Below are 27,107 nucleotides of genomic sequence, written 5' to 3' on the forward strand. Positions count from 1 at the left end.
CCTTATGTGTGGAAACACACATGCACATTTTTTTTCTTTGACACACATGCACAGTTTTGAGCAGAAGAGACCCTCATCATGATGAGCATGCCCAAGCTGGCCAAAAGGGAGTTTGTTTAGGACTGATTAGGAGCACCCTAGCTGCCTGAGTTAATGGGGTTGTGGGGCTTAACCTTGGTAGGCAAAGAAAAGTGGCAACAGTGTGGACTGAGGCAAGGAGAGGATTGCGAAACGGCCGTTGGGCAGCTAGTCTGGAGAGTGTGCTAAGGAAGTGGGGCCACCGAAGATCAGTGGTTGTCTGACAGCTACTGCAGAAAATAGCCCTTATCCCTATCTGGATGGTGGTTCTTTCAAGTTGCCTCTCACCCAAGTTTGTGGCCATACTGCCATTGATAGCCCATTTTTCCCAAAGACTGTTTGGAGAGGGTGCTGATTACTAGCGCTTAGAGGCAGAAAAGCAAATAGAAAAAAATGGCTTTTGAAAGTGGGTGTACATCATTGCTCCTAACAGGAATGGGGCATGTTCTTATATAGTCATCATTCTTCCCGGCTAGAACGGATTCCTGGGGTGTGCCTACATTTTCTTATTGGGCCTCAAGTAGTATATAGTCCTGGCTGCTTATCTTTATTGGAGCATCACCTTTTGACCAAGAAGGCATTTGAGTGATTTCAGCTATTGAAAAGTGGCTAACTACACTGACAGAATACTACTGTTTTCAGGGGAAAAAATCATATCGAGAGTGATGTTCTTTGGTGGAAGGTGCATTTAAGTAGCCTAATAGCAGTTGGTATTTGAGCTCAAACCATTGATTGGCAGGAAGGAACTGAGAAGGAGGGGGTTATCCCTTGGCTTTCAGAGGTGGAGACATTTAGAGAAAATAGGGTGAAACCTGAAAGGAGACTGTGCAAGGGCTCTCTGCAGAGGCAAGAGAGGGATATTTACATGGCAGACACCCTAATGAATATGATGCCCTTGAAATTCTGGGCTGTGTTTAAGTGCAATTCAAATGACCTGCACAGCATATTACAGTTCTTAGTCCATGGTTACTATACATTTGAAGAAAAGGAAAAGCAAATTGGTATTACTTTACAGGATCTGAGAGGCAACTTTGACTGGAGATTGGATATTGTATATATTTCTGACTGTTTATCCCTATGAGCAGACGACAATTTGAAAGTAACATTTATTTTTGCCTATAATTAACCCCTGTCACATTTGCTGCTGATAAAAACACGTTTGATAGCCTCCTTGGTAGATATGTGACTGCATATCTTACTGAGAACATGTCAGGTGATATAAGAGAAGCTGATCGGGAGAATTTCAGTCTTCCTCAATTAAGTTCTTATCTCACTGACATCCCACCATCACATCCTTCTCCTCCCAGCACCCTGGTATATAGCTAAAACCTACCCCTGTTTGCTTGGTGCTGGCTTTTAGTAGTGGGTACCCCCTATATATTTATATGAGACTGTGGTGGTGCTGCGGTAGCATTGTCGCCTCACAGTAAGATGTTGTCCTGTTCGATTCTAAGCTAGAGCGTCTTCTGTGTGGAGACATGCGTGAATGGGCGTACCTTCGTTGAAGGTTGTGCGTCAGGGTGGCAACTCGGCACGTAAAAATCTACTGCCAATCATTAATGGACCAAGTTCCACTGTGGCGACCCTTAACCGGGAAAGGCCGAAAGACACAACATATATATATATATATATATATATATATATATATATATATATATATATATATATATATTTAAATACACAAGGTTTTGTTGTTCCTCCAGGCTGTCCACTGCCATCAGTTCAGTTACCTTGTTGGTGACTGTAGGTTTGAGTAGCCATCATTTAATAAATAGCTGCTCTGAAGTTGTCTTCATTTGCTCTTCAATCTGTGGGACACAGATCTGGGATGGATCTGACTCTGCCGCATTTCTCCAGCTTTGGATCCGAGCTCCATGCTCCTCCCCTATCCACAATGCCCCTGTCTCCTTCCTCCCTTGAGATCTTGTTTGCCCTGCTCGTTGCAAGCATTGTGGTCCACTGCTCCAGGCTTCTTTTTGGGTAAGTGAGTTTAAATTTAAAATCCTATTCTCATCTTTCTATCTAAAATTCTTTTCTGTCTTTACCTACCCCCCTACCTTTTGCGTTTAGGCATTGGTCTATATTAAAAAAAATAAATAAATACTCTCTTCTTACTCTCACTGTCCTATCTGTGTTTGTGCACGTGTGTGTTTTCTGTTTGGGTTTTTCTCTGCTGCTGAATGTCAGAGACATACAAACTGGTGTTCTGTAAGTGCACAGTGTGTGGCCTTAAGCTTTACCTGGTGGATGGCCACACTCTGTGCATTGTTTGCTTAGGGATCCCTCATCTTGATTCCTCCTGTTCGATCTGTGCTGGGTTCAATCCCCGAGCATTGATCGACAGGAGGAATAAACTTGTACTCAACGGCCTTCGCCCTCCACCTACTACTGAGGCCCAGGCTACCCCTTCTGTTTCTACGTTTGTCTCCGTCTTGGCCTTTGGGCCTCAACCTCCTGCTAAGAGGACCGGGGATGGAGAGAAGCATAAGCACCAAGACAGGCCTAGAAAGCGGTCCCCCACTGCTCTCCTTCAGCTAAGCCACCAGCTAAATCCTGATCGGCTCCTAGCACTGGTTCTCCCCAACTCTGTTCTCCTTGTTTCTCTCTGGAGCAGGAGGTGCCTTGGAGCCATTCCCCAGTATTGGCGTCACCTCATCGCCTCTCTAGGCTGGTGTCTGTGGCCTTTTCCTCCAGATCCACCTGCAGCCTTTCCGAAAGCAAGGTGGACAGGATGATGCGGAGATTTATTTGCACTCTGATACAAATGGGAGTCTTGCCTGCCCCCTCTCCCTCCAGAGTGGAGGGCATGCAGTCCACCTTCATCCTGATCACTCCTTCTGATCCAGCCCCCTGTTTCGGAGTCCTCTGGTCCGAGGACCCTCTGTGTAGCGAGGTCGGCACCGGTGGTACCTCTACGCCGACCATTGTCTTGAGTGGGTCGGCTCCGACAAGCTCCGAGTCATAGTCTCTGCGCCAGATCCGAGGGGGTGGTTTCTGTTCAGAGTTTGTTGGAGCCGAGCCTTCCAATCTGATTCTCGGTGCTTGGAGGTTTGGCTTCAGATCCCATGTTGTTCCCCAGAGGATTACAGACCCGATCATAGCCCCTCCTCAGGTGTTAGTTCTCCTCCTGCTTTTGATGTGGTGGAGAGGGTTCACTCAATCCCATCGAGACCATTGACGAGCTCGTCGTCTGAATACATTCTGGCTACCTCTGTTTTTGGTTTGGATTCCGCCATCCTGCCATCTCAAAGACAGCCTGTTGCCTCTCCATCCCAGGGAGTTCCCACACGGGAGCACCTGGAGGTTTTCGAGTCCTCCCCAGACCCCCCCCCCTTCCCAGGAGGTTCCTCGAAAACGCACATGTAAAAGGAAGCACTTAGATTCCCCACCGGAGTCTCTCACTGAGGACACCGACTTGGAGGAAGAGGAGGGTTCCCCCCAGTCACCCCAGGAAGATGTCACATTATCATGGAGATCCTGCGGCAGCGTGGAGGATGGTCTGTCCAAAAACCCAACCCTGATGAGTCTTTTTTTCCTGTAGAAGTTTGGCACAGGACCCTGTACTTCCTGGGTGTCCCCTCCCACAGATCCTCTGGTGGATCTTGTGACAGCTCAGGCATGGAAGGAGCCTGACACGGTGGAGCCTATCCCCAAACTCCCTGATAAGGTCCTCAGCACCCCTTCTGATAAACCACACTGGTCAAAGGGACCTCCTGTTGATGCCAACGTGGTGGCAGCCGCCATCAAGAAGGCGCTTGCACAGGAGAGCTCCCTGGTCCTCCCTCCGGACCAAGAGTCTAGGACCTTGGACCATTTTGGGAAGTGAGCCTACAAGTCAACAACATTCTCTGTACATGCACTGAACTACATGGAACACTTTTTTAGGCTTCAGCGGGACCTAGTGATGGAGGTCGCCCAGTCTACCCCAGGGTCCATGTCATTGGAGGATAGGAAGGTTTTCTCCTCTCAAATGGCCACCCTCACCTCCATTGCCAATACCTGTGTGCAGCTTTCTTCTCAGTCTACTGAGGGTGCCGCCAGAGCTGCTGGAGCAGACGGTGCCATCAGGCATCACGCCTGGCTCCAATTTTGTATCTTCTCGGAGCCCTTCAAGACATCATTTACAAATACCCCATTTGATAGTGCCACCCTCTTTGAAAAGACGGCATGCGACACACTGGTCCAGAGAGAAGAACAGGAAGAATCTGCCATCAGAATCCACTTTTCAACCTCTCAACGATCGTTCTCTATGAATCAACAGGGGATGAAGAAGATGTGGTTCTGGAAGTCTCAGGGTTATTCTCAGGATACTCTGGACTCACCCTCCCCCAGAGGCAGAGGGGGATTTGACAGATGCTGCCCTTGTGGCAGAGGGAGCCCGAGCAACCAAGGGTCTTGGGATTCGTTCTCGGACAGGCCCGCGCAGCAGTTGGGGTTTGACTCTCACTACACCCAACAGCCTGGGAGTCTGTTACAGACAGTCACGCAAAGGGAGGCAACAGCACAGGAAATTTCCAAGTTCTAGAAAAACTAGTCATCCAGCCCATCCCCCCCCCAAACTAGGCATCTGTTCCAGGTTTGTTTTAGTGCCAAAGAAAACAGGGGACTTGAGACCAATTCTGGATCTCTCTACCCTGAACCTGTCAGTTGCCAAGACGAAATTCCTGATGGTCACACTCCATTCTATCCTGTCCTTTCTGCAGGAAAATGACTGGATGTGCTCAGTAGACCTTATCCTCTCGGAGGTTTCTCCACTTCCACCTGGGGACTAATCATTAGAGTGCTACCCTTTGGTTTCACCACAGTCCCCAGGGTGTTCACCAAAGTGATGGCAATGGTAGCAGCTCACCTGTGGCTGCAGGGCTTCCAGGTCTCCCCCTACCTGGACGGTTGGCTCCTTTCCGCCCCCTCCAGGCATTGACTCTGCCAAGCCAGGGATTTCCTTATCCAAACCACCCAGCATAAATCTCAACAAATCCCTGTTAGAACCAGTTCAAGTTCTGGACTTCATTGGAGCCCGGTTAGACACCATTCAGACCAAGGTTTTCCCTGACACCTGACAGACGTCAGTCTCTCAAACATCACGTCTTGCTCATTCTTTAAGTTCCATCTCTTCCAGCTGAATTTGTTTTAAGGGTGTTGGGAGTCCATGGCGGCCACTATTACCCTCATCACCCTCGTTCCCACAGCTTGGTTACACATGAGGGTGTGCCAATGGACCCTGGCGGTCCAGTGTAGATCTACTGTTGTCACATCCTGTTTGTCTATTGCGAGCATGCACATATTCTCTTATCTGGTGGATTTAGTCCCTGGAACTTCTTCGCTGTTGCTCATTTATTCTTCCCTCCCCTCTGACCATGGTAATCACTGATGCCTCCCTACTCAGGTGGGGGGGCATTGCTTGGGAAGGACAGTTCAAGGCACATGGTCTTCCCTGGGGATGAGGGCAGTGCTGTTGGCATTGCAAGCTCTTCATGCACATTCCGGGGAGGTGCAACATTCTAGCAGATCCTGATGCCTTACGAGTGGTCTCTGAATCCTTCAGTAGCTAAACAGATATTTCTAAAGTGGGGTCAGCTTTGCTGCAATCTCTTTGCCTCTCCTTCCAACGTGAAGTGCAGTGAGTTCTTTGCTCTGAACCCCTCTCTGGGGGAGTCTCCCAGAGACGCTGTAGTTCATGCTTGGCCCTCCAGTCTTCTCTATGCTTATCCTCCACTTCAACCTGATACCAAGACTCATTGAGAAAGCACGCCGACTGGGGAGCTCAGTCATCCTCATTGCCCCTTTCTGGCCTTGCCAAGTATGGTTCCCTTCTCTATAGTCTCATGTAGTGTGTCCTCCCTGGATGTTGGATCTGGTTCCGGATCTTATTTCATATCCCTCAGGGATTCCACATCCAGATCTGGCCTGGCTTGGCTGCTCTAGTTCCCGTGATAGTTAGGATTCCCGGGCTATCTTCTTCAGTTAAGATTTTGATAGCGGCTCATGAGGAAGGATTATTCGAGTAAATAGAAGCATTTCTTAATTTGGGCATCTCAACTGGATTTGTATCCTTTTCATTGCTCTGGTTCCTGTTATCTTATAGAGTTTCTGGCAGGCATTTTACAACAGGGTGCCCACTTCTTTACCTTTAAAGATCAGTTTGCAGCTATTTCTAATTTCCACATGGGGATAATTCAGCTTCTCTAGCCTCTTCTAAGCTTTGTAAAGCTTTTCTGAGGGTACCTTTCTTCTTAGGCCACCGATCAAGAACCCTACACTTCCTTGGGTCCTTACCTTGATCCTTCAAGCCTTGATTTCTTCCCCCTTTAAACCTGCTGCTTCAGTGGATCTGCAGTTCCTGTCTTGGAAGACAGCCTTCCTGATTGCTGTTACTTCAGCTAAAAGAGTATCGGAGCTTCAGGCCTTATTGATTTAAGCCTCCTTACATGATCTTCCATAAAAACAAGGTGTCTTTGCACACTAATCCTCCATTTCTGCCAAAAGTGGCCTCAGAATCAAACATCAGCCAGGTTATCAACCTCCTTGTCTTCTTTCCGAACTTTCAGAGTAAGGGAGAGTATAAATTAAACCTGCTGGATGTTCATAGACAATTATGGTTTTACTTGCACAGAACAAAGGCCTTCCACAAGTCCGATCAACTTTTCATTTCCCTTTTAGGAAAACCTGTATGGAAAGTTACCATTGCTCATTGGATTTCTCAGTTTATACTTTTGGCATATTCCATTAAAGGATTGCCTCCACCTGGTCTAGTTAAGGCGCATTCTACTAGGTCTATGGCTACTTCAGCTCCCTTTTGGCCCAGAGTTTCCTTGGATGACATTTGCTCGGTGTCTACCTGGGCATTTTCATATGCTTTCATCTCCCATTACAAGTGGGATCTTCTGGCAAGAAGTAGGGCATCCTTTGGCTCCACCGTGTTATGGAATATCCTTCCATGAAGGCCTCCCAGGTGTTTGGTGGCTGAGGACTCTGTCCCACAGATTGAAGAGCAAATGAAGACAGCAACTTCAGGTAAAGAAGTTATGTACTCACCATAAAGTTCTGTCTGAGTTGTTGCTCTTCTTTCAGCCGTCCTTCCCTCCTTCCCTTGTCTTATATGGGCGGTGTGGTGGTCTGGATGGAAAAGACATGGCCCTTTCTTTGGCATAAATGATCATTCCTTATGATAAAGTCTGGGTTATTGTACCAAGGGGTAAGACATTGTGTCAGGTTGGGCTAATATGGTGGGCAGCAAACTCTATCTCAAGGGAGGAAGAACACAGGGGCATTATAGGTAGGGGTGGAGCTTGGAGCTCTGATCCGTTGCTGGAGAAATGTGGCAAGAGTCAGATCCATCCCGGATCAAATGTGGCAAGAGTCAGATCCATCCCGGATCAATGTCCCACAGGTTGAAGACAAATGAGCAACAACTTAGATGGAACGTTATGGTGAGTACATAACTTTTTTTATTCCCCCTCTCAGTAAATTGTAGCAGAGCACAGTCTTACCTTTCTAGTAAATCATGTAGCTTTTTAAGTACTGAAAAAGAACAACTTCTTTGTAAATAAGTGATAACTTGGCTTACTGCCACAGCTTGTCATTTTATTAAACTTTTGACTGGCTTATCAGCTGTTAAGACATTGTAGTCACCTTGAAAAGTTCTCGCACTGTTGATGGAACATAAAACGTAATACTCTACAAATGGATAATTGATGGGTATTGAAAGTCAGAAATAGAACTTTATTTACAGAGTACACCCCGGAGCACACAACAGTGCTACACTATTATCTAGCTACTGTACTTGAGAGATTGATGCCACATTAGATGTGTTTACTCATTGAAATCAAGAATATAGAAATGTTTGTGTTTATATATATTTTGTGTGTGTGTGTGTGTCTATGTATGTATATATATATATATATATATATATATGTGTGTGTGTGTATATATATATATATATATATATATATATATATGTGTGTGTCTATATATATATATATATATATATATATATATATATATATATATATATATATATATTATGTGTGTGTGTGTGTGTGTATATTTATTTATGTATATAAATAATATGGGAGCGCTACAAAATCTTGAAAGTTCAAAATGCTGAAAACTCAAAATGCTGAATCTCATAATACTAAAAACATACAGGATACCAACACTTACTATATTCCAGCACAAGTACATACAGAAACATATTACCCTTCAACTATAAGATGGGGGGGGGGGGCAAGCCCCCCTGGTACTTAAATATATCAACTCCGAGATTGGACTTCACTACACTAAGTGCAGTCTTGGAGTTGATGTATTTAAGTAGAAAGGGGGGTGTGGGGGCGCAGGCCTGCTTGTACTTGGAGAAGAGTAATATGATTTGTCTTTTATTTGTTTCTGTATGTACTCGTGCTGGACTATAGTAAGTGTTTGTACACACACAAGAAGTCCCAGGGTCCTTTAAGTGACACATGTGGTGAGTATACTCCACGGGGCAGAGGGGTTACTCTTCCGGAAGATGCCCCTTTTGAGGCGAGGGGGGCAATCGGGGATCCAGAGATTCTTTCTTTGGCCAGCCCTACCAGCAGTCCTGAAAAGCGGCCCAATTGCTTTCCTCTGGAAGCAGTTGGGGGATGTTTTTCGTTGCACCAACACGCCTGACAAGACATCACCTCAGACTCCTGGGTGCAGCAGATTATTACCAGAGGTTATCAGATCCCCTTCAGTCTTCATCCCAAGTCTCCAAAACATATTCCCAATATTCCACCCAGTCAAAGGGAATCCGTAGCTCAAAAGGTTCTAAAGCTGCTTCAAAAAAGAGTCATCCAAATAGTCCCACCAGACCAGATAGGATCCAGGTTCTACTCAAGGTTATTTTTAGTGCCAAAAACAACAGGGGACTGGAGAGCCATTTTGGACCTTAGTGTCTTAAACAAGTTTGTCAAGCAGACAAAGTTCCAGATGGTCACGGTTCAGTCTGTCCTTCCATTCCTGGAAAAAGACAATTGGATGTGCTCTATAGATGCATATTACCACATAAAGATGGACAAGCGATCCAGAAGATTCCTCCACTTCCAACTGGGAGCCAATCACTACCAGTTTGCCTCTCTACAGCCCCCAGAGTGTTTACCAGATGCATGGCAGTGGTAGCAGCTCACCTGCGACTGCAGGGATTCTGGGTGTTTCCACACTTGGACGATTGGCTCCTCACCGCTCCCACCAAATGTCTACTGATAAGGGCACGACAGTACACCCTACTACAGGCACAGCGTTTAGAGATTTCTGTAAATATGGAGAAGTCAGCTGACTCCGGCCCAGTCCTTGGAATTAATAGGGGGAGTGCTGAACACTGGGCTCCTCATCACCGATTGGAAAGACTTGTTTATCAGATCTGAGCGATACTCCCCCGAGACAAGGTGCCCGCTCGGGCAGTCCTTCAAATCTTGGGGTCAATAGCTTCATCAATAACAATTGTTTCGCTAGCAAGACAACATATGAGAATACTTCAGTGGCTTTTATTAACACATTGATCTATGTTAACTCGCCCGTTATCTTTCCAACTTCGTTTAACGAATCTGTGCAAGAAGGACTTATTTTGGTGGATGCAGCCAGACCTCTCTGTGGAGTTGACCATTTTCACCCCCGCAGCCCAAGGCCACAGTGACCACGGACACTTCCCTGACCGGGTGGGTGGGGCATTTTCAGGGACAGACGGTCCAAGGCACTTGGTCATCAGCAGAGGCCAATTTGCATATCAATGTCCTGGAACTAAGGGCAGTACTTCTAGTGCTGCAAGCATTCCACCATGCCCTTCTGTCAGGGACTTGCTATTCAGACAGACAACATATCAGTGGGCTGGTACATCAACAAACAATGGGTAACCAAGTCCTATCCTCTGTGCCGGGAAGCCATGAGAATTTGGCAATGAGCGATAGCCTCCAACTGCTTTCTAATAGCAACAAACACTCCCGAGGATTCCAACATGAATGCAGACAGATTTTTTGCAGGTGTATTGTCCTACCTCACGAGTGGTCCCTCAATCCTTCAGTGGCGTCTGATATTTGATTGCTGGAGCCAGCCTTGCTGTGACTTGTTTGCCTCGCCCATAAATCACAAGTGCAGAAACTACTTTGCCCTAATCCCCCCCCCCCAGGGACATACTCACATACGATTGGCCCATGGGACTGCTCTACGCCTTTCCCTCAATACCATTGATCTCTCATTTCGTGAAGAAAGTGATTCGGTTGAGAAACAAAGTAATCCTCATTGCTCCTTATTGACCCAGACATGTTTGGTTTTCCTTCCTATGGCCTCATCTAGTATGCAAACCATGGATTCTGGATCCAACTCCGGAATTACTGTTGCACCCTCAAGGGCCACTCCACCCGACCCTTTCCAGCCTCCAGCTGACAGCTTGGTTTCTCCACTTTCAATAATTGCCAGCCAGAAGAATCTTTCCTGTCCTGTCCGCGACATTCTTCTGGCTTCTTATAAGCCTTCTACCAGAAAATTGTATCTTGAAAAGTGGGAGAGGTTTGGTTATGTGCTCATGATAATAACATAGATCCTGGTACAGCCTCAGTCCCTGATGTACTCCATTATCTCTCCGTCCTCTTGCAATCCGGAGTAGCAGCTTCTACGATTTGGGTTCACCTGGCTGCTATTTCCAATTTTCATGATGGCTTTGGGATACCTCCTTGATTTCGCATCGCCTCTGCAAAACCTTTCTGAAAGGGGATGTTCTTCGTGTTTCACTGTTGCAGTCATTACATTTGGGTAATCTGCTGGCAGGTTGCCCTCAGTCGGCCTGAATATCAAAGTCTTGGGTCCTGCATTGGTTGCTATCTCCTCTTCCATGACGTCAGGTCATCAGGGGTATAAAACAGGCAGCCGACGCCATTTTCTTTAGTCTTTCTTGCCGCGCGGTGCCCGAAGCAGAAGCAGTTCTCATGTGCCGGTCGGCTGACTCCTGAAATTTTTGAATTCGAGTTTCAGAACCGAAGTCTTCAATTAAAGCTAAGTACCCCGTTGGGGAAACTTTTTCTTGCTCCATACCGATGTCAGTAAAAGTTAATAATTGCATTACTTGTGGGAAGCAAATACCTCATAAGGATTTTCATCTGCACTGCATTCCTTGCCTAGGCCCAGATCATAACGTGCCTTGCTGTCGGTTTTGTGCTAGATTTAACCAATGCACTTTTAAGCGTCGGTACATCTTTACTTCAAAATATTTTGGTAACAGATTTAACTACCCTGAAATGTCGTCAGATAGCAATCCAACTACCGGAGTTCATATAAAATGAAAAGAAAAGGACAGAGACAGACCGTCGAGATCCAAAACCGACGACGAAGCTTCCCGTAAGCCAGTTGCCAGTTTGCCGGTACTCAACGAGGCACTTTCGCAGCCCCTGATGCCCGCTACTTTCAAGTCGCAGGCCTCTACCGAGACCCATGTGGAGTCCAGCACGCCGCAAGATTCTCAAAGTATTGTACCCACGGATGTCTCTCCCTCGGATGGGTCCGGAGCCGCTGAGCAGGCACCGGCTTCTACGCAGCCCCTGACTACCGACACTTCTCTGGCGGTGTCTTCTGTAACCGAGACCGCAGGTTCCTCGGCCCATACCCTGACTACAGCTACCGAAGCCACTGTGAGTGTTGAGCCTCTTAATGTGGACAGGTCCACTTCCACCCATGGTGTCTTCAGACCTTCTTCTTCTTCCTTTTCCATAAAGGCCTTTACTAAGTCTAAATCAGCCATGCATCCCAAGAGGCCTGTTGCACAGGGCCCATCTCCAGGACCCATGCCTAAAAAGCAGATGCTCAAAATGGCTGAGGATTTAATTACTCTTATCAGGGGTTCCCAACCCCCTCCGGACAAGAGACCCAGAGTGGAGGAAGATTCTCCCTCTTCTGACCAGGGCTCCATTATTACAGAACATTCTGATGAAGAGGAACACTCATACTCCCCTTTTGAAGATTCTGATGCAGAGCAGTCCATTCCTTCTGTATCCCCCCAGAGGATTTTTCTTTCGGGGAAACCTTGCATACCTTGAGGGAACACTTCCATTGGGAAGGCCAAGATTTTTCAGATTCCAAGAAAAGGCTTAGGGAATTTCTTTTGCTACCTCAGCACAGACCTCTGGCGATACCTCCTGTCTTGGACATGCTTGATGATGTTTACTCGGAGGCTTGCCTTAATCCGGATTCCCTGCCTCCTGCCCCAGTCCAGCCTGATAGGTACTACAGAGTTCCTAACTCACACCAATTTCTTTACAAAAGCCATAATGCTGACCCTGAAACCATTTCTCAAGGCCCCAAGGGAATGAAGGCCTCTACTGCTAAGAATCCATTACCTTCCGAGAGAGAATCTAGATCCTTAGAAAGGTGGGGAAAAAAGGTATATACCTCGGCCACCCTAGCCATGAGAGCCTTAAATTGTCAGTTCCATATGCTTAAATATCAGCAGTTTCTGTTATCACAATTTAGGAATAAAATGTCACAACCTGAACAACCAGATTTTAAGGAGTTGCAGGATATGATGCATAGTGCAGAACAAGTGGGTAAACACACCTTACAATGTGGCTATGATGCTCTAGAGCAGGAGTGTCCAACCCGTGGGCCGCATGCGGCCCCCAGAGCTCTTCCATGCGGCCCGCGACCCTTAAATTGAAATTTAACTTTTTTTTCCGTGTGTTTTCCCGTCTGCGTCCTTCAGCTATTCTGCGCATGCACAAAATTACTTTTTTCACGTTTTTTTTTTCTTGCCAGCGTCTTTCAGCTGGTATGCGCATGCGCCAAAACACCGTTCGGTCGTTTTTTTTCATTTGCGGTGAAGGAAGGAGTGAGATCGCGGCGAAGAAGTTGGATTTATTTACACACTGACTACATTCAACATCTATTTTACAGCAGTAAAAGGTAAGCTAAGCTATAGTATATAGTACATTTTCTTTTGACGGGGAAGTGACATTTTACTGAAGCAGTTGATGTCAAACCCCGTGTAGTCGATGGTCATTTTTTACTTTACTTTTGCAGTCAGTCAGCCAATAGTTGCATACTATCAGCTGTTTTATTGTAGTTATGGAAAGCTGGCGTGGAACTGGATGTAGTTTATTTTGTTTTTCAGACCATTTGTTTCTATTGACAGTGAAAACTTGTGTGCAAAATACAGATGTTGGGTTTTCTTATTGGGTGAAGTGATGAGAAGCTAAAATTAAATATCACAAAATGGCATTTAGGCTGAAACAAACAACATGCTTATCAGTTGATTGGTTTCCTGTTACTCATGTCATATCTCACAGTTCGTTTATGGTCATACTTGTTCTGGTTGTGTATTCTGTACATTCAGATGAATAATTTCATTTTCATGCCATCTGTGTTGATATCAATTTGGGCAAGTGCATCCTAGGAAAGAAGCGAGTCAGTTTACAGTAAATTTAAAAGTTACTAAATGAGCAAATGGTAATTTAGACATTAATGTAAACAAGAATAAGTTTGAGTATTGGCATATTACTATGTAGTATAAACAGAAACAAGAAAGTAAAATAAAAGAGCTTGAAGTTTTAATTTAAAGCCATCTTAAATGTTGCAGTTGTTTAATAATTTTAAAGGTATCTGTAGATCCATTGTAAAATTTGGTTCTGATCTTTGATCACAGTATAAAAGTAGGATTTTACGGATGTAATGGTTGCATATGTTTGTTGATGATAGTCTAATTTTTGAAATACTTGAAAACGTGTCATTAAGTTATAGAAGTATTTTTGAGGTGATCTCATTAATGTATATAAAGCTTTATTTATACAGTGAATATCCATTGTTGTGTGGTTGCAGTAAATTAAGGTATACACTGAGATGGAACCAACCAAGCCATATTAAGCCAAGAGCATCACGACAAAGACAAAAAAATAAGTTAGACTGAGTGACACTGAAAACATGCTGGGACATATTCACTCTCGTAGAGGTCTAATGCGGTCTCCTGTTGAATGAGACAAAATATCTTTGTACACTTTGTAGAAAATGTTACATGAATAGTGTGGAGTCATACTAGCTGCATGTGTCCCAGAGGGTCTGCTGACAGGATGTTATCAGAAAATAACACAATCGTTTTTCAGCGCTACTAGCATCTGCAACTACCCGATAAGAATAATTTATTTCGGCTATCTTTTCTTTCACCTCCTTTGTTGTCATGCAGATGAAGGGATGGTTCCCATGCATAAGTAGTCCTCATGTTCTGGCTATTCTAGTTTTGTGCTTCACCACTTAAAAATACGACACACATATTCAGAGCCTGGGAGCAAAGAGAATTTATACTGCAGTATGCCCTGGGCCTACGCTAAAGGCATCATAAGACAAGAGCAATGCCCCCTTTAATAGGCTGAATATATTTGGGATATCAAAAGGAACTTGGAATGGTTAAGTTCCACTTTTCTGTCCTCCAGATAGTAGCAGCAGCACGGAAATCATATTTCCTTTAAGAAGGCAGAATACTCCGGTGGAAAGAAATTAATAGATAACCCCATGACGTCACTCCGCACCACAGAGGGAACAGTGGCTGTGTGTACCAGTAACACAAATAAATAAATTCAGTTAATCTTCTAGGTGCGTGGATGCCGTTAAGCTGTGCTTTGCACTGTTGCAGGCAAACACATAACAGCGGTTGTTTTAATTTTAAGAGGGTTTTAGTATTATTATTGTAAATGGGCCAGCAAAATCACAGGTATGATCTCATACAAATTGAAAGGTTTGTCCCTGTTAATTTTTAATTTTTTTTACAAATAAACTAAGATGTATTAGTCCGAGTTTATGTGATGTGTTTTTTTTTTTTTTGGTCCTCACTTGCCGTTTGCCCCCAGACCATTTCTGTTGACTCAATGCAGCCCTTGCAACTGAAAAGGTTGGACACCCCTGCTCTAGAGGCCTCAAGTAGAGCTGCTGTTACAGGATCAGTCATTCGTAGACATGCCTGGCTTAGGGAACAAACCTTGCCTGATCATGTTAAAGCTAAACTACTAGATGCTCCTTTACAAAAGTATGTATTATTTGGTACTAATGCTGAGGAGATACTACAGAAAATGGAAGAAAAAGCTAAATCTATGCAAACTGTCAAAGCTTTTCTACAGGTACAACCACCACGTTTTAGCAGAAATTGGCCTTCAAAAAAACTGGTCCTTTCCAGCCACGGACAAGCCCCAAAGAGGTAGATACAGGCGCACAAGGGGCAGAGGACAATCTCAAGGATCATATAGAAGCAGACAATGGCAGTCTCCAGCACCAAGAGGTGGCGAAGACAGTGCACAACAATACAGGAAACAAACCCAATGACTTTCCCCTTTGCATGCAAAGCAAGGCTCAGGTGGCAGCACCCTTGGGAGGAAAGCTGGCATTATTTTCAAAAAATTGGCATATTGTCACAAAAGACAAATGGATCCTGGACATTATAAACAGAGGCTACAGATTTCATTTTCACACTCTTCCACAAATGAGAGGCATGCCGAACCTGCCACACAATCAAAGGGCAGAGGCTCAAATACAAATTTCAAAGCTCATGGACATGAAAGCTATTCAAGAGGTACCTACTCACGAACAAGGTCACTGTTTTTATTCCAGACTATTCCTGGTACCAAGGAAGGGAACCGATTGGAGACCCATTTTGGATTTATCCATCCTAAACACATTTCTACTCGTACCAAAATTCAAGATGCTCACCTTACAGCAGCTTCTTCCCATGCTGGGCAAGGAGTCTTGGCTGGTAACATTGGACCTCAAGGAGGCATACCTGCATGTCCCAATCAGACAAAGTTGCAGAAGATACCTCCGATTTCTTGCAGGTTCAATCCACTATCAATTCTCTGCATTGCCCTTTGGCTTATCTACTGCGCCCAGAGTATTTACGAAATGCCTGGCATCAGTAATTGCCTACTGCAGACTTCAAGGGATACAAATTTACCCTTATTTGGACAATTGCCTGATCCAAGCGGACAGCAAACACATACTTCTGGAACATCTGGCTTATGTAACATAGTTATTGAATTCTCTGGGATACACAGTCAACAAAGAGAAATCCAGGCTAACACCATCTCAGAAAATAATTTTCTTGGGTGCCAACTTGGACACAGACACCCAGATGGCTTATCTTACACCAGAAAAACTGGGGCAACTAACTCAGTACTTCAAGATGCTAGCAAATTGTACCAGGCTAACTGCAAGGAAAACCCTGCAGGCTCTGGGCTTCATGGCATCTTGCATTCTTCTAATCCCATGTGCAAAGTTGCATATAAGGAAACTTCAGTGGTACCTAAAAAACCTATGGTCTCAACACAGCCACAGTCTGGAAACAATAATACCACTAATTCCATGTTTGCAAAAAGAATTTCTATGGTGGGCCCAAGCATGCCAAACAAACACAGGTCTATCATTCTGCAAGCCTCAAGCAAATCAAGTCATCACAACAGACGCCTCAGACTACGCCTGGGGGGCACACATGACAGACAGGTGCATTCAGGGCAAATGGTCACAAAAGGAAAAGCACCTTCACATCAATCAAAAGGAAATGCTAGCAGTGATGAATGCAATTACAGCTTTCAAGGACCTCCTGCATCCAGGGCAATTATTGATAAGAACAGACAACACCACAGTAATGTGGTACATAAACAAACAAGGAGGAACACATTCATACCCCTTGTGCAGGCTGGCCATGTCACTTTGGAACATGGCTCTGGAATGGCAAATCGAGCTTCAAGCACAGTACCTGCCAGGTTTGGAAAACACGCTGGCAGACAATCTAAGCAGAAATATGACAGACCCGCACGAATGGAAGTTGCATCCTCAAGTATTTACAAAGATAATCCAAGCGTGGGGAAGGCCAGACATAGATCTCTTTGCCTCCCACAAGAATCATCAATTGACAAAATTCTGCTCAAGGACATTTCATCCAAAGGCCTGGAGTGTGGACTCCCTTTCTTTCAGTTGGGCAGCACAGACAGTTTACGCCTTCCCACCTTTGCCTCTACTGCCCAAGGTGCTCTTGAAAGCAAGAGCAGACAGACCAAAGATGATACTAATTGCTCCAGACTGGCCAAGACAACACTGGTACCCACTCCTGAGGAGCCTAACACATTTTCCTCCCTGGACCCTACCTCTAATGCCTCTTCTCCTGACTCAGCACAGCTACAAAACTCTTCACAGTCAGCTGAAAACACTCAATCTGGCTGCATGGAAAATTCCTTAATACCACAACAGACCCTACTCTCCAAGGAGGTGCAGGATGTCATTTTGGAGGCCAGAAGGCCATCTACTAGAAAAGCTTACTCCACAAAATGGAAACGGTTTTGCGCTTGGAATGAGAAAAAGGGCCAGGATCCTAGAAAACTGAATTTGCCTCAGATATTACAGTATCTAGCTGAGCTGTTGAACAGTGGACTTTCATTTTCCTCCATCAAAATCCATGCCTCAGCCATTTCTGCAGAATACAACACTGATCCACCCTTATTCTCTCACCCACTCTTAAGACAGTTCATCAGAGGGGCTAAGAATATAAGACCTCCAAGGAAACAACCAATACCAGCCTGGGATCTTAATTACATTCTAGAAAAATTAACATTGCCTCCCTTTGAACCAGCTGCCTCAACAGATTTGCAATATTTGTCCTGGAAAACAGCTTTCCTTCTGGCTATTACCTCAGCTCGTAGGGTCTCGGAACTACAAGCCCTCATGGCTGTGCAGCCCTTTCTCATCTTCCATCAGGACAGGGTTTCCCTATGAACCAACCCGTCATTTATGCCTAAGGTAGTATCCAGGGTAGCTTTAAATCAGGCCATACACTTACCTACCTTTTACCCCAATCCTCAAAACAAAGGGGAAAGGCTGCTACATTCCTTAGACATCCATAGACAGCTACGTTACTATTTGGACAGAACAAAGCCTTTCAGGAAATCAGAACAACTCTTTGTGTCCTATGCTGTAGGAGCTCAAGGGAAGCCAATTTCCAAACAGACAATTTCAAAATGGATAGGCCACTGCATACGGTTTTGTTACTCCTTTCATGGTAAATCTGTACCTGTAGGCATCAGATCCCACTCCACAAGGGCCACAGCTACCTCTGCAGCCTTCCTCAGAGGAGTCCCTACCAAAGATATTTTGGAGGCAGCCACTTGGAGTTCTGTGCATACCTTCACTAAACACTACCACCTACCTTTATACTCCAAAACTAGAGCAGGCTTTGCCACTGCTGTGTTGCAGGGCATTCTGGCTCCTCCCAGTTCCACCTAGTGCCTACCACCCTGTGCGTAGCTTTGGGATTCTACCCATTTGTTATGACTGCAGCTGTATGCACGATGAACATAGTGCAGTTTTGTACCTACCATAAATGTAGATGTTCGAGTGCTGATACAGCTGCAGTCCAGGTTTTCCCTCCCTCCTTCCCCTCTGGGTACAGACCTAGTGGCTAACTCCTCATCTTACAACCTGATTGGGTTATCCTTCTGTGGTGTATTTGCTTGCAACTACTGATTTTTGATTATATTGCATTGCATGATTTTATATATATATATATATATATATATATATATATATATATATATATATATTGCCTTCCTTCTGGGGGCACCTGACATCTGGGGCAAGAAAGACTGAAGAAAATGGCGTCGGCTGTGTCTTTTATACCCCTGTCACTCTGACGTCAGGAAAGAAAGCGACAACTGACGCCGGACCTAGACTTTGGAATTCGGCCTACCAAGGACCCGCCTGACAGCAGGAGAACCCATCTGTTATGACTGCAGCTGTATCAGCACTCGGACATCTACATTTATGGTAGGTACAAAACTGTACTTTCTCTGCACTGCCCTTTGGCTTATCTACTGCACCCAGGGTCTTTACAAAGTGCCTGGCACCAGTAATTGCATTTTGCAGACAAAAAAGTATACAGATCTATCCTTACTTGGACGGCTGTCTCATTCAAGCAGAAAACAAGAGCATTCTTTTTCAACATCTGCCATTTGTGAAAAGGCTTCTAACATGTCTAGGGTACACAATATACGAAAAGAAATCACAACTGGTACCCTCTCAAAAGATAACATTCCTGGGTGCAAGGTTGAATACAACTGCCCAGATGGCTTACCTTACGCCAGACAAACAAAAGCAACTGACTGTTTACTTCAAACAGATGGCAACAAAAACCCAGTTATCTGCAAGACAAATTCTGCAGGCTTTGGGGTTCATGGCATCCTGCATTCTACTGATTCCATATGCAAGACTGCATATGAGGAAACTACAGTGGTACCTAAAAAGTTTATGGAGTCAGCATTGTCACAGTCTGGAAACAATGATTCCTCTCATTCCCTGCCTACAACAGGAGTTTCTTTGGTGGGCAGAGACATGTCACCAGAACATGGGACGGTCTTTCACTCTACCCCCTGCCAACCAAACCCTAACTACAGACGCATCAGACTATGCTTGGGGGGGCCCACCTGGTGGGGAGATGCATTCAGGGCATATAGAGCCCAAAACAAATGCATCTTCATATCAAGCAGAAAGAGATGTTAGCTGTTCAGAATGCCCTGACAGCATTCAAGGACTTACTTCATCCAGGACAACTACTGATAAAGACTGACAACACCATGGTTATGTGGTACATAAACAAGCAGGGGGGCACACATTCCTACCCCCTTTACAGACTAGCCATGGCATAGTGGGACACGGCCTTGACTTACCAAGTACATCTTCAAGCTCACTTCCTGCCAGAAAAACAAAATACTCTGGTGGATGACCTAAGCAGAAACCTTATGGACCCTCACGAGTGGAAACTGGATCCACAAGTCTTAAGCATGATAACAAAGAAATGGGGGAGCCCAGACATAGATCTATTTGCCTCTCCCCAGAATTATCAACTGGACAAATTCTGCACAAGGACTTATAATAGACTAGCATGGAAAGTGGATGCCCTATCCTTCAGTTGGAAAAACCTATCGGTATATGCCTTTCCTCTGCCTCTTCTTCCCAAGGTCCTACTAAAGGTCAGACAAGAAAAAACAAAAATTCTAATTGCCCCGGACTGGCCTCGCCAGCACTGGTACCCAATCCTAAGGAATATGTCTCAACTCCCTTGGTACTTGCCTCAAATACCACATCTACTGTCTCAGCAGAACAATCAAATCCTGCACAATCAGCTCCAAACTCTGAACCTGGAAGCATGGCTGATCATGTAGTTATTCAAACAACACCTCTCAGTAAATCTGTGATGGATGTCATTTTGGAAGCCAGAAGGCCTAGTACTAGAAAATCATATGCTGATAAACGGAAGAGATTCTGTGCTTGGAACCAGACACAGGGAACTGACACAGCAAAGCCAAGTATTCCTCAGACTTTACAATACTTGACTGAGATGCTTGACAAGGGCCTATATTTTTCATCAGTAAAAATCCATTCCTCTGCCATCTCGGCTCATTACAACACAGAGTCACTGATCTTTTCTCATTCTTTGCTAAAACAGTATCTTAGAGGGGCCAAAAATTTAAGGCCTCCCAGAAGATCACCAATTCCTGCATGGGACCTCAACTTTGCGTTGGAAAAGCTCATCCTGCCTCCATTTGAACCAGCTGCTTCTGCAGATATAAAGTTTTTATCCTGGAAAACAGTTTTACTTCTGGCAATCACTTCAGCAAGAAGGGTTTCAGAGCTACAGGCCCTCATGGCCGTGGAGCCTTTTACTATATTTTACCCAGACAAGGTGTCCCTCAGGACCAATCCTTCCTTTATGCCTAAAGTGGTATCCAGTGTGGCTCTTAAGCAAACTATTCACCTGCCAACTTTTTACCCAAATCCGCAGAGCAAGGGGGAGCGGATTCTGCATTCCTTGGACGTGCACAGACAACTGAGATTCTACTTAAACAGGATCAGATCTCTAAGAAAGTCTGAGCAGCTACTGGTGGCATTTGCTGCAGGATCAAAGGGAAAGGCTATTTCGAAGCAGACTATTTCAAAGTGGATAAGCCACTGCATTCGTTTCTGCTATTTGCATCATGGTAAACAGGTGCCCAAGGGCATTAGGTCACATTCCACCAGGGCTGCATCTACATCAGCAGCTTTTCTTAGAGGGGTACCAACCAAAGACATTCTAGAAGCTGCTACTTGGAGTTCTGTTCATACTTTTGTAAAGCATTATAATTTGCCTCTTTTCTCTAAGTCCAGGGAAGGCTTTGCCACTGCAATTTTGCAGGGCCTTATAGCCACTCCTAATGCTATTTAGTTCCAGCCTCCCATCCATAGCTTTGGGATTCTACCCAAATGTAATGACTGCAGCAGTGAAACATGAAGAACATAGTACAGTTGTGTACACTTACGATAAATGTAGATGTTCGAGTGTATTCACTGTTGCAGTCCGGGTTACCCACCCGTCATCCCCCTTTATTCTACAGCTTTTCTTTCCTTCACTATATTCTACAGCCTTTGTGGTGTATTTGCTTTTAGATGAAGGTAAAGTTTATGTTATGACAGTTGCATATATTTATAGTTACATATATATATATATATATGTATATATATATATGTATATATATATATATATATATATATATATATGTATATATATATATATATATATATATATATATATATATATATATATATATATATATATATATATGTGTATATATATATATATATATATATATATATATATATATATATATATATATATATATATATATATATACACACACACACACACACACCCCCGGGCAAGAAAAACTAAAGAAAATGGCGTCAGCTGCCTGTTTTATACCCCTGACGACCTGACGTCATGGAAGAGGAGACAGCAAACGACGCAGGACCCAAGACTTTGATATTCAGGCTGACTGAAGGCAACCTGCCAGCAGATTACCCAAATGTGATGACTGCAACAGTGAATACACTCGAACATCTACATTTATGGTAAGTGTACACAACTGTACTTTTCTCATATCAGCCCCCCCCCCCCCCCCCCATTAGAGAACCTATTGAGCCTTGGAACCTTACCTTGTGTTGCAGGCACTAAGTAAAGCCACTTTTGAACCTGCAGCGAATTGTGACATAAAATTTCTCTTGTGGAAGTCTCTTTTTCTGGTGGCTGTTACTTCAGCATGAAGGATATCTGAACTTCAGGCCTTATATGTCAAACGTCCCTACTTAATTTTTCACAAAGACAGAGTATCGCTTCAGACTAATCCTTAGTTTCTGCCCAAAGTAATTTTAGAGTTAACCATGAACCAGACACTCGACTTACCAGTGTTCTTCCCAAATTTTTCAGATAAAGGGGAGTATTGTCTCCATTTACTGGATGTACACAGACAATTATGGTTCTACCTGGACAGAACAAAATCCTTTAGGAAGTCCGACCAACTCTTTATCTCTTATTCTGAGCCTAAAACAGGAGAGTCAGTTTCCAAGGTTACCTTGTCGAAATGGTTGAGATTCCATATGTTTCGTGTACCACCATAATAGTAAATTGTCCCTGCCAAACAAAATTAGGGCGCATTCAGCCAGATCTATGACAACCTCGGTGGCCTTTCACTCTAGAGCTACCATGGATGTTTGTGCAGTAGCAAAATGGGCCACTCCACATAGCTTTATTAATCATTACAAATTGGATTTGGTCTCCAGGGGGAGAGCTGCCTTTGGCTCAAAGGTACTCTGGAATATTCTTCCATAGGGCCTCCAAGGAAACTAGGTAGCTAGGGACTTTCCCATCAGTAAGGAATGAATGAAGATTAACAGCATCAGATAAAGTAGTTATGTCTTACCATAACTTTCCATCTATGTTGTTCATCTTCATTCATTACGTCCCTCCCACCATCCCCCTCCAGTAGGCACCTGGAGGTTTTTGGATATGGTCCTTTATCTGGTTTAGGGTGTTTTGAGCAGAAAAAGCCTCCGCTTTTACTTTCTTGGGCAAAATCGCAAAGGTAATTGGGAGAGAGCCACTATGGGTAATCTTAGCATGAGAGTTTTTTGGCTGATGCGAGCTTGGCACAGCGGCCGAGTCGGAACCGGATCGGTTCCGAACCCATTGGTAATGAATAACTGAAGATGAATAACACAGATGGAACGTTATGGTAAGACATAACTTCTTTTTAGTGCTGGATGTAGTCTGTAGGATTTTGGTAAGGTGAGCACAGACCTTGCATCTGACAGAATGGATGCTGTTTGTGCTGTGTGATGTATGCCTGTTCTGATTGATGCTTATCAGTTTTCTTTGCATGAAGTGCTTTTGGTCTGTACAGGAATCTGCACTGTAAATAGATGAATTCGAGTTGAGAGCTTTTTTTTGTACCTTTTAGGTTTCCAGGTCATCTCTGGGGGACTTCAGACAGGGCACAGGTCTGGCAGTGATCTTGTACAGTAACTCATTTTCTGATATTGACTGGAAGTGGAGATGTCTCAAATGTAAACCTATTTGCCAGTGAAAATTACAGCCTTTCCAGGTTTTTACTTACTGAACCAAATGATTTTTTTTTTCTGCATGGGGTGGGGGAATCTGTTTCCTATTCAAAGAATGTGGATAGAAGCATTTATTTTCTTGGTACCATTCTGGCCAAGGCACATGTTTCCCATGCTTTTACAAGCAGACTATAACCTCTGTAACTACTTGTTTTGAGGCAAGGTATGTTTTCTCAGGGAAGTAATCTTCTAGATTACCCTAATCTGAAATCCGTGAACATTTTACATAACCAAGTATGGAATGTCACATTTATTGTTAGTCCATTTAACAGTTGCTATACAGATGAAAATTCTGTGTTCTGCCAAAGCTTTGAACTTTTGTAAGATTAGCTTTGTATTGGATTCATGTTTTCCTCTTTATGATGGAACACAGGTATTCTACTTGTCATTTCACTTGTTGGCAGTTTGCCTTTCATGAACCAGTGACAAATAAGACAGTTGAAACACATTTACCATCTTACAGAATGGGAACTTGTTTAAAGCCAGTCATTAGAACACAAGTTGCTTTAGGATGGAAACTGACCTTTGTATTATACCATTTGCAGCTATTGCCATCTGGAATATGAGGCTCCTGACTTCAGTGATGATTTTGTGGTTGTTGAATCATTTTAAAAGGCTTGAATTCTTGTGTTCTCTTAAATGACGGGGCCAGTTCATGCGTCATTTCTTAGCAAGTTACCAAGAGTCCAGACTTGGAGTGAAAACCTCTTTCAATCCACCTGCCTGTTAATCAGAATGCACCTCTTGGGCAGCTGCTGCCCAAGTCTTGATATACAGTTGACTGACGTACTGTGCGTCACAGACTACTTTGGGCTAGTGTTCCAGTCAACTGTTAACTTGCTTTGTGTAGTGCCGGACAGGAAAGCTAGGGTTAAAACAAGACGTCAATATGGTTATTTTATCATTTAGTACAGTACTGCAGACTGGCTAAGAGTTCCTTTTCTGAGATGGTCAGACCTGTACCACAGCTGATGCACAGTGCCAGTCATGCTTTAGAGAGGTGTTTTTGCAGTAGAATATCCAGTCAAAAATGGTCCCCTCTTTCCTAAGCACCAAATTGTGGGATGTACTTTTCAGATCTAGAAAGAAATTCAGCCAAACTGTCCTGAAGAGACTGCTGTTTTAAATACATAATTTTTCTTAGCTTTCACTCCGACATTTGCAGATCGAGACTTTGACGAAGATAATGGGCTACTTTTGTGACTACTGATGCTGACCCATACTATACCTCTTCATGATTTCAAGGACAGAATCCATGCTTTCCCCCTCCTCGTTTCCCTGGTCATTTTCTTAGATTTTTAATCCTATTTCTTTCTGGGTTCTGAAAGGGAAAAATGAGCAGGTTTTTGATGCCTCCCCCTTTTAAAGACTTTTGTATCTGGGAGGCAGGGGTTGGTGGCTTGGCTTTACCTGTGTTAAACCCCACATTCTATACGTATTATCTACTGAGTAACATATTCTAAAAGAGCTGTCCATTGACTAATTTTTTTTAAACACAAACATGCAGCTTTAAGTTTTCTTTTGTTTTTTTAATAACTGATTCTGTTTTGTCATTTTTTTAGATCAGAAAAGGTCTGGGGACATCAGTATTAGCTCACTGACTAAGAAACAAAAGCGTAATCAAAAGCGGTCAAGTGCTGCATCCATAAATGAAACAAATGGGGGTAAGTGTTGAATGGTAGTGTAAAAGCTGAAAGTAGCTCCAAGTTGATTTCTACAATATTGGTAGGTAGTTATTTAAGAGTAATCTCATTCATTAATCTTCAGTCTTATTTCAGTGGGAATGCTGAATGTATTGCAGCTAATCAAGTAAAGAAGTGATCTTTTTTCATATATATATATATATATATATATATATATATATATATATATATATATAAATAAATAAGAAGTAGGCATTGGATAGTGCATTTTCTTATGGTAGGCCAGTGGCTGGAATACATATGATTATTACTGATTTGATAGATTTATTTAGTTTTTATTTTTTATAGGCTCATAGTCTAGTCTTATAGTCCATTAAGAGCCTGGCCACTACAATTCCTGCTTCTTGCTTCCCCTGTCTGTAAGGGCCTGAGGAGGACAGTCCTGTGGTGAAGTTACAGACTTCCGTTTACTCCTCAAGACTGTTTTTAAGTAGTGTTAGTGGGGTACTTGGTCAAGTAGTGGGAGCTTATTCCAGAGATAGTGTATCCTTTGGGAGATGTAGCTTTAGATCCTTAAAGTGGTGGTATTTCTAACATTTTGAATGTGTAAGAAGTCAAGCAGGACTGAGTTCTTAGATTTGCAAGCAAAACAGAGGTTGGAAGGCAGATTGTAAGAGGTGGCGGATACTGATAAGGCTCTTAGATGGCTCTGTGTATATTAAGGAGCTCATGCCAAAAATCATATTGGTCAAGAGTCATGCTTTTTCAAGTTGTGTAATGTGTTAGGATAAATACAGGACAGAGGTTTAGGAAAGAGTGTGGGACAGTAACTTCCTTGTATCCAGGGGGGTATACCTTAGGAAATCCGTCTACCTAAACTACCGATTACTGAACAGTAGTTGATATGTCAAAGGAGAGTTAATTATTTATGAACATGCCTACACCTGATATGACTGTGTCAGCTTTAATGGATGTGAAATTTATGTCTGAGATGTCGGGTGTTGTTTCCCAAAGAACTGGGAAGGTTGTGTTCTGTCACTTTTATTAATGCCTTTCTTGGCAGCATGTTTGCATGTTCTAATTGATTTGTAGTTTAATCATAGGTCTTTTTGCTCATCTGTTCAAACACTTGGCATAGTTAATTTACTTTAGGAATGTTTGTTTCACTTTTTATTACTTTGGCATACCACACACATTTCCCATCACAGCCCAGATTTCTTGTTTTGGTGTGATGGACTGGGATTACCATTGTCCATTTTTTCTTTCTTGTTTACCACTGCAGTGCATATCTTTCTTCCCTTCTTTGCTTATCTGATTACTTGTTTCCTTGCAAGTTATGAATGAGCTTTTCATTTCCTTTGGAGCTTTACCTATAAACAGCACAGTTTTGGAGAGAACCAGACTTTTTACCTCAAGAACTCATTCCTACTTGAAATATAGTTGGTAAAAATGACATTCTGCTTTTGATTAACAGCTCCATTTTCTACTTGACTTCAGCAGATGTATTCCATTTTTTTTTCTAAAAGGTGGCTCCCACAAAAGGCTTTTTTGGTCTCTACATTATCACTTCAGGGCCATTTTATTTATATGAGTGATATCTCTGTTTTAAGCTCATTGCTGAAGAACATTTAGTTTGAAAGTAATTTCATCTAGAATTGAAACAGTCATTAGTTCTACACTCATAAATGCCAGATGTAGAGCAGAGTCTGAATTGTGTTGCTGATGTCAGGATTGTGTCGTATTTCCTCTTTAGACCTGAAACCTTCATAAAACTTGGAACTACTGGAATTCTTCTGTTGTAGATAGCAGCTTGTATGTCACAGTAGTGTGTTTTTTTTTTTGTTTAAAGCAAATGTTTAGTTTTAGTATTCTCTAGGATAGAGCAGATGTACATGACCTTTGTTGCTTTGCACAACACTACCTGTTTTTGTA

General features: G+C 43.5%; 1 protein-coding gene across 1 annotated transcript in view; it reads left to right on the top strand.

The window, feature by feature from the left end:
• The window catches only part of ARID4A (AT-rich interaction domain 4A), an 877,572-nt gene that overhangs the window by 711,645 nt on the left and 138,820 nt on the right, over window positions 1-27,107 (top strand). The window contains exon 21 of the mRNA XM_044073577.1: window positions 25,095-25,196. Within this exon, the coding sequence (XP_043929512.1) occupies window positions 25,095-25,196 (102 nt within the window). The remainder of the gene's footprint in view (window positions 1-25,094; window positions 25,197-27,107) is intronic.

The sequence above is a fragment of the Protopterus annectens genome, chromosome 6.part0 (assembly GCF_019279795.1).
Source record: "Protopterus annectens isolate FY-2018-M chromosome 6.part0, PAN1.0, whole genome shotgun sequence".
In the NCBI taxonomy this organism is placed as follows: Eukaryota; Metazoa; Chordata; order Ceratodontiformes; family Protopteridae; genus Protopterus; species Protopterus annectens.